We start from the raw sequence: 8180 nt of genomic DNA on the forward strand, positions 1-8180 counted from the left end.
AAAAACCATATAATAGGAGTATTTAAATAGTCTTTTAGTCCAATAATTCTCATTGAAAAATTATGTAAAAATTAGTAGTATATGATTATTATGCACAACTCAAGTTCAAGTAGGTAGCAGTTTTATGATCTTCAAAATAAGTAAAAGAGCATGCAGTAGAGTAGTAGATTATTTCCATCTTACAGAATACAGATCATGGGACTCGACATGTATTCATTTCTTCCTGGTTTATGAACCTCTCTCAATGTTAATGCGTCACATGTGCTGCTGCAAAAACCATCAAATCTAGCTTCACAATTGTGTTACTTTGTAGGTCATTAATTTCAAACGAATAACCCCGTTTCATGCAGTGAAGTCGTGTATACATCGACAAGTTCAAAAACACTCTCTTGATGCAACCCAAAGAGCACAGTGTGGGGGAAGATAGAGCTTGAATCCTTTTCGTTTCATAGACACCCACCTACACCTCCTAACATGATTTATGAGACTAACAACTTCGAAACTCCAAGAAATAAATTGCAGAATACGTTAGTTAAGGATTACCAATCACTTGGCCTGATGTGATCTTCATGCATCTACTCGGCATATATATATATAACCAAAGGAGTCGAATTCCAAAAACAATCACAAACTCACACTGTCACATAGACCGATCAACCTTAGTATATATGAGAATATAAAGTTTCAATCAACCGTCGAATTATCACACATACAAAGAATAGCTAGTTAATGAACAACCAAAAAACACTAGAGTTCGTAGAATTATCAGCAAGGTTTGAAGGAGCAAATAACATCATTGGGTGAGGAGCTCATGTTGGAGAAGGGGAGTACGTGCAAAGCACATGAGACGGATTTCGTCTTTGTTGGTTTGCACGTGCCCTGCTTCTCCAACGTGGAGATTCTCACCCGCATTTCCAAGTATGTTTGAGCTTTTGTAGTATGAGAGCTTTGGTTATGGAAAGGCTTGTATATATAGGCCCAACGATCGCATTAATGGAAGACTCTCACACGCACGCACATACGTATATATGTATTGTGTATGTGTTGGCGTGAGTGTGTTTTACGTAAGGCAAAAGAACCATGCCATGCCATGATGGCATCTCACGCAAAAGAAGGGTTGAAGTTGAAAAGTGATCTCAGAGAATGAAGAGAGCTAAAAGAAGCTAGGGCCAAACAATACCTTGTCTAATAACTTGCTACTGCGAAAAATTAAGTTCTAAAAGCTTTTAATTCCATAATTTTTTTTGCTGTCTGTCCTAAATTTCACTAACTCTACATAATCTTATCTAGGTGTACCAATGTATACCATTTTGTGTTCTCGCTAGGATCCTATATGTAGCCGGTCACGCGTTGACAAGCAATATCTTATTAGCATCTACTCTAGGACATGTAAAAAATATAGGATCCGTATTCTTTGGTTTCGGAAGGATTTAGAATTGAGTTACGGGCGTATACCAAACTCTTCAAGTTCAAATATTAATTTATAATACTACATTTTATCTCTGTCGATTTTGTACTGTATTACATAAATGAGAGCTTTTTCTATTTCTCAGTTAATACTGAAACTCTTTCATGATGATAAATGCCGAAGCATAGCAGAACCATTAATTTGAATTAATAACATATGTGTGTGTGAGAGAAAGGGGGTCAAAAAGAGGAAGGTAGGTCGTCAAAGACTGTTGGGGGCAAAAGAAGAGAGGAATAATGAAAGAGTGCACGTAGGGCTTTGCGTGTTGTCCTAACTTTCTCTAACATAAAAACAAAGACACCATTCATAATATGATGAGGTTGTAAGGTCCCTATGTTGATATTTTTCCTCCCTCTCACATTAATTGTGTATATATTATGTAGTCTATGTTTAATTTATAATCCTCCTCAGGCCTGACATGGACTCAATAGCCAGTGGTCTTACTAGTTAAATTGTTATAGTAAGTGTAGAGTCTAGCTAAGTGATCCACTATTATTCAAGGTGTTTATTTATCGGACATATGGCCATACTAAGAGTATATAATTAATTTCACATAATGAAACAAATTGTTGAGTAGTATTTTGTTAGTTGTAAAACTTTGCATATCTACATACTAAAATTAGCTTTCTTGCCCGATGATTAGATGAAAAAAGATGCAACTAAGAAAGCAAGCGGTGTGTGTGACCTGCAGACCAAAGATGAATCAGCAACAAATCTTTTGTCTTGTAAAAAGAGGAGACAGAGTCAGACAATGAAGTCATCACCAAATCTATAAACACATTAATGCTTACGTGTCCGTACGACACTCGTGCTTCCCGCTAAAGGGCTCACTCAATTACTGAACCATCGTCTGTCTAATGAATGCTTTTGTTGTTTGATAACTTAAATGCATGGAGTGTTCAATATATCAAAAAAGAGTTCGCTCACTTAATTCTCTTGGCGCACGAGTTTGAACCTTTATCGTCGGTCACGTCAGCAGCAACAAAGAAAAACAGCTACACAACAAAGACTTTTCTTTCACCAATCCAACATCACATAATGATTGCTTCTTGTTCTTTATTAGATATCCAAGAATTCGTAAGAAAATAACATTACAATCATCCATAGATTCAATATAATTTCGTGTAACCAGTCAAATTAACGGTCTAACAGGTATCAATGTATCATGATTATGTGCTTCCTCTTCTTCTTATTCCTTTGATAAATGCTGCTTCTTTTTTTTGCATCACCATTTCCATATAGCAAAATTAATAAAACGTATGACCAATACTTTCTACTTCCAAAACTAGATAGATATTAATATTATGAAGCTCTGATATCACAGGCTATATATATAGGTGTATACATTAATTCCATACTCGACTTTCATAAAACTAAGAATGAGTTTATATGATGATTAAAACCTTTGACAAGAAGTGAAAGCAAACAAAAGCGGTTACATATAGGCAATGCGGAGATGGAAGACATTAAGTCTTGCGCCACCTACGAGAGAGCTTCAGGCGATTGATCGCTTTCCCCATATGGCCATATGTCTCTATTCCTTCTAAGAACTAAAAGCACAGGCCTTTCAGTTCAGAAGGTCAATACATTACAGAGCAAAGGTTATACTTGCTCCTGTATCAGGAGATAATAGCTATAGAAGGAAAGGCTTATTATCCATAAGTGGAAGAAGGTGACAAAAGCTTAGCTTAACACTGAATCAAGATGCTTATTAGTTTAGATGAAAAAAAAAAACTAATAAGTTAGACGATTGTAATATTCTATTCTACAACAAAAACAATTTTCCTTCTTGCACAAACCATAGAAGAAGCACATTGACAGATACAAACATCTCATTGAAACGAACTTTGTCTATTTCTTAGCATACGTGATGAGCATCGGGTCCTGCTCAATCTTGAAACCTTGAAGTCCCTGCATTGCGACCGTTGACTGCATCTCATCTGCATATTCCACAAAGGCGATTCCCGGTTTGGCTTCAACCATCCTAATCTCCTTAAACCCTTGGTACTGGGAGAAGAACATCTGAATCATCATTGGAGTTGTCTCGTGAGGAAGGTTTTGGACAAAGAGGATGTTATTTGGCGGAGCTGGTGCCTCGGGGAGAATGGGTTTAACACCAGCAGGGTATGGTACTTGCGAAAGCTGTGAAAAGCGTGGCAATAAGAACAGTGATTAGAATACGGGAAGAGCAACTCCCCAAACGCATTGAATCAAGAATAGAGTAAAGAAAAATGCTGAGATAACTCACAGGAGGAGCAGTTCCATAGACACTGGGATAGGCTGAGTTGGCCATGCCCATCTGTGTGGAATCATGGTGCTGGTCTTTCTTTTTCTTGCCTCCTGCTGTTACAAAGACGATATTTATTAGATGCGAAAACATGTTGTGGGGAAGCAAAGATATCACAAAGTCATGAATGATACAGACAGTCAGCATCTCACATAGTATGTGATTAGTTAATGATCAATGGGAGAAAGAGGGAATGAGAAACAGAGGAATAATAAATCTACATGTACATGTGCATTGCAGCAATGGTCAAAAAGTGAGCCAAGCAAGCAAACGAAGGAAAGAAAGAAAAAAACTTTCAAAGTCTCACCTTTCTCCTCATGTCTTTTTCTCTTCTCGCGAGGAACAAATGTACCATCCGCCTTGGCAACCACATCTGACTTTGTTTTGGCATATTGAATTCTCTGTCCAGATCGTCAAGAGTTTAGGGGATTAATATAGCAAAGTGATTGATAAAGTAAGTAAACAGAACCTAGAAAGATAGGTAATTCAACATAACCTAGAAAGATAAGTAAGCAAACAGAACTTAGAAAGATAAGTAATTCAACAGAACAGAACCTAGAAAGATAAGTACTTTGCACAGCCTTTGTATAAAACTTGTTCAAAAAACCTAAAAGAAACCAAACAACACTAATCTCAAGTAGAGGGAGAGAGAACCCAAAACTAACTAACAAGGCTACCTGGAATGAAACTAAAACCCTAATGACCTACCAAGTAAAGGGCAAGAAGCTATAAACCAAAGACATGGATTATAAAACAAAGTAAGGAAGACTAATGTACCATGCGTTTATCGTAGAAGGGGAAGTCATTCATTTTGGCAATAGCAGTGGAAGCAGACTCGGCCTCTTCGAAGACAACCCAAGCTTGCCCTTTGTGCTTCAACGTCTTAAACGCCTTCACCTCCAGTATCTTTCCGAAGTGAGAGAACACATCATTCAGCGATTTCTTCAGCACTGCATCAACAACAACAACAACAAGAGGCAAACTAAATCAAAACTCAATTCGAATCGGACAAGATTATACGATAATTAAAAGAAAATAAAAATTAGAAATCACACACACCGTCAAGCTTCACTTTTTCGTTGAGGTTGTTAATGTAAATCGTCTGATTCGGAGAAACCTCCGATCCTTGTTGTTGATTAGCCTCCTGCTGCATCTCCATCTCTCTCCGGCCAGTCCAATTTTGCGTAAGAGAGAGAGCCGACAAGAATCAATGAATGAATATAGTCGAGGGAGAGCAGAGCACCCGGAGGAGGCCGGAACCCCCAAAATCAGAAATATATATAAAAAAAAAACTCTGCCCCAAATAAGCCCATCATTTAGCCCAATACTTCTTCATAATGGGCCTGTATTTATTCCACGTGGACTGGATCATAGCCCAAACTATTATATATGGATTATACTTGACACTGCTATAATCAGAGATATATGATACTTGTGCTTAGCTCTGCTTTTTCCATATATTATTAGTAAATCATAAGTGGAAACATTGATCCTTGTATTGTAGTGGTAATCTAGAAGAGGCTTGAACTAGAGAAATGCTCTCAACTTCGGAAGTAACCAGTTACCAAATAATAGTCGGCTTTTCAAAACTTTTCTTTTCCTTTTTTTTTTGTGGGCATTATAGGGTTTTGGATGTTTGATCATTTTTCTGTTTGGGTAGCTCTCTTTGTCAAATATATTTAGTTGATCCAAAACATCTTCTCACGCTATGATTAGTTTGTGTGTTAGTGAAGAACGTTGGCTCTTCCTCATCTTTGTTATGCTTAAGCTTGTCTGAAATATTGGCGTCGCTGTCTTTCTTTCTCTCTGATTGCTTATAGTAAGCTGTTAAGTGTTATTGTTTTAAGTTTCTTTTTCTTTTCTTTTTTAATCTTTTAGATTCGAAATGACTTGAAAGAAGAAGACCCAAAAAAAAAAAAAGTAGCTAAGGTGAGGAAGAAAAAAGTTACAAGTAAAGGAAATAAAAGGAGAGGAATGAGTAGGCCATGACTAGTACGTCCCGATGTGTATGCTTGACTCGGTGTTACATCATGCACCTACGCCTTCTCAGGTTTTATTATGTTCTTTCTTTAAAGCAGCCAGTTGATGGGAATATCACAATTATTTTTTAACATACTACTCAAGTAGATTTATCTATTACAGTATAATTTCTACTTGATAGTTAATACATCATTTTTCAATTTTACTAAATAATAGTGAGCTTAATTATTATATTGTATAAAATAATAAAATTATGTCTGAATGTAGTTTTGATTAATTATTTACTGAATTAGGGAATTATCATTTTTGAAAATAAAAATAACAATAGCTAGATATCCTTCTTTATTTATTGTATTTATTTTTAATCAATTCTCACTTTTTCACAGATGTCCTTATTTGTGCAGCCTAACTTTTTGTAAATGTTTTTTTTTTTTCTCTTGCCTTTTAATTTTTTGACTAACAATAACAACATCCTTTCAAAGAAAATTGTTAAGAAGAAAATGTGGTCAGGGTTGAAATGTGAATGATTTATTTATTTATCGTCAATTTATTAACTAATTCATTCAATCAACAAAACATAGTCCTTCTTCTTTTTTGGAATTTTTTTCTTTTTTTTCTTTTGCCAACTTTGATAGTATTCTAGATTTGGCGGCACATGGCTTGAGGAAATATAACTTTATGCCAACTTGGGGAATGTTTTGACCATTGGACAGTCTTATCTTGTTCATAAATCATAATAATATCATCCTTTCTATATCTCTAATTGCAATTGTTTAAACAATAATCAAATAAAGTTACCCAACATGGCATTAACAAACCAAATGAATACCCATAGATTAATTAGCTGTTTCTGCGGCCGCCGTTTGAGCAAATCCGTGATTAAAAACAACAACTATGTACAACAAAATACTAGTATTTTAAAGTATAACATTTCACGAAGCTCCCAATCCAATGTTAGTATTAAACTAAAGGGATTACATAACTTTATTTATATTTAGACCAATATCAAATATTTTGTTATTTTCTTATCGAGGTAGACCAATGTTATAAAAAGTATAAACAAGACAGAAAAAGGCATAGAGCATTAAGGTCGTTATCAATTTAAAAAACAGACTAGAAAATTCCAGCGGAAACCCAATTTACATCCTCTTCACGACAAAACATCTATTAGGTTCTGATGTGTAAAAATGGTCTTAAAGCCATATTTTTGAAAATGAAAGGAAATGACTCGAACGGAATAAAAGAAGCTACATTTGACGAAAATATACGAAAAAGGAAGAAAAAAAAAGTAGTTATTAAAAAGGAAAAGAAAACAAGTGCTAGATCCATCAAAGCGAAACAAATTAAGATTGAGACAATCTCTAAAGCATCCATAAGCAAAGAGACTATAATGATGCTCTCGTACGTGTTATGCATCTAGCACTTCAGTTGTGAATTATTCAGTTGGTAATCTATTAATAGATCGTTTCTGCATGACTCATGCATATATTTCGTTATTATTGATTTTGCCATCCATATCTAAAAAGAAAATATGTATAGACTATGCAATGATGATACCATGTAATTAAAAAAAAAAAAAATCAAGTTTAGCATAATTGATATTGACTGAATATATAAACCACGATTCTAAACAATTGATCGAATTGTACAATTGCGTCATCTTTGTTCAATTTTACTGGTTATTAATTACATAACAATGTTTAAAAACAAAATATATATTCTGAATACTGACGAGTAAATAATAACCAGTAGACAGACAGAGAAGTCACAAGTGGGTTCAAGAAGTTGTCGAGTTTCGACTGAGAAGTGAGAGAACTGACAACAAGTCACACAACACAAGTGGATTCAAGAACTTGTAGGTTTCCTTTTTCTTTAGGCTTTAACTCTTATGATTTACAGAGAAAGTGGCAAACACTTTTCTGTTTTGAACCAAAAAGTACTTTAAATTTTATTTTTATTTCCCAAAATACTTACAAATATGAGACACCCAACTATTAATCGTAATATTCGTAATAAACATTTGCTATAAATAATGAGGAGGGGAGATCTAAAGACTAACTAAAACCCACACTACACTTTGCTTACGCACATACCATTAAAACGAAACTTCCCACTCTCTCTCTTTATCTCTCGCTACTACTAGAAGAATCATGGGAATCGGAGAAGAAAGCACAAAGCCAATTTGGGGGAGTGTTAGCCACGACGGCGCGCCTTCTTCAGGCTACGCTCTCAACGGTAAAATCATGCTCTCCTCCGCTATCATCCTCTTCGTGGCCGTTATTATGATCCTCTGTTTCCACACCTACGCCCGATGGCACTTCCTTCGTCAGAACCGTCGCATTCGCCGCCGTATTCGTGCTCACCTCCGCACTCTCTCCGCCTCCCCCGGTGACCAAGCTCTCGACCCGGCGGTTCTCGAAAAGATCCCGATCTTCGTATACTGCT

General features: G+C 35.8%; 1 protein-coding gene across 2 annotated transcripts; it reads right to left on the bottom strand.

Annotated features, from left to right (window-relative positions):
* LOC104784541 (U1 small nuclear ribonucleoprotein A-like) lies at window positions 3142-5006 on the bottom strand. 2 transcript variants are annotated; one of them, XM_010509572.2, is made up of 5 exons: window positions 4815-5006; window positions 4533-4705; window positions 4063-4156; window positions 3717-3811; window positions 3142-3610 (listed from the first exon to the last, which is right to left on the bottom strand). In XM_010509572.2, the coding sequence occupies exons 1-5, from the start codon at window positions 4912-4914 to the stop codon at window positions 3320-3322; spliced, it is 753 nt and encodes a 250-aa protein (XP_010507874.1). In that variant the 5' UTR covers window positions 4915-5006; the 3' UTR covers window positions 3142-3319. The 2 variants fall into 2 exon arrangements, with proteins under 2 accessions (XP_010507874.1, XP_010507875.1); XM_010509573.2 differs by having other exon boundaries at window positions 3195-3610; window positions 3717-3808.

Source organism: Camelina sativa, chromosome 5, assembly GCF_000633955.1.
Source record: "Camelina sativa cultivar DH55 chromosome 5, Cs, whole genome shotgun sequence".
Classification (NCBI taxonomy): domain Eukaryota; kingdom Viridiplantae; phylum Streptophyta; class Magnoliopsida; order Brassicales; family Brassicaceae; genus Camelina; species Camelina sativa.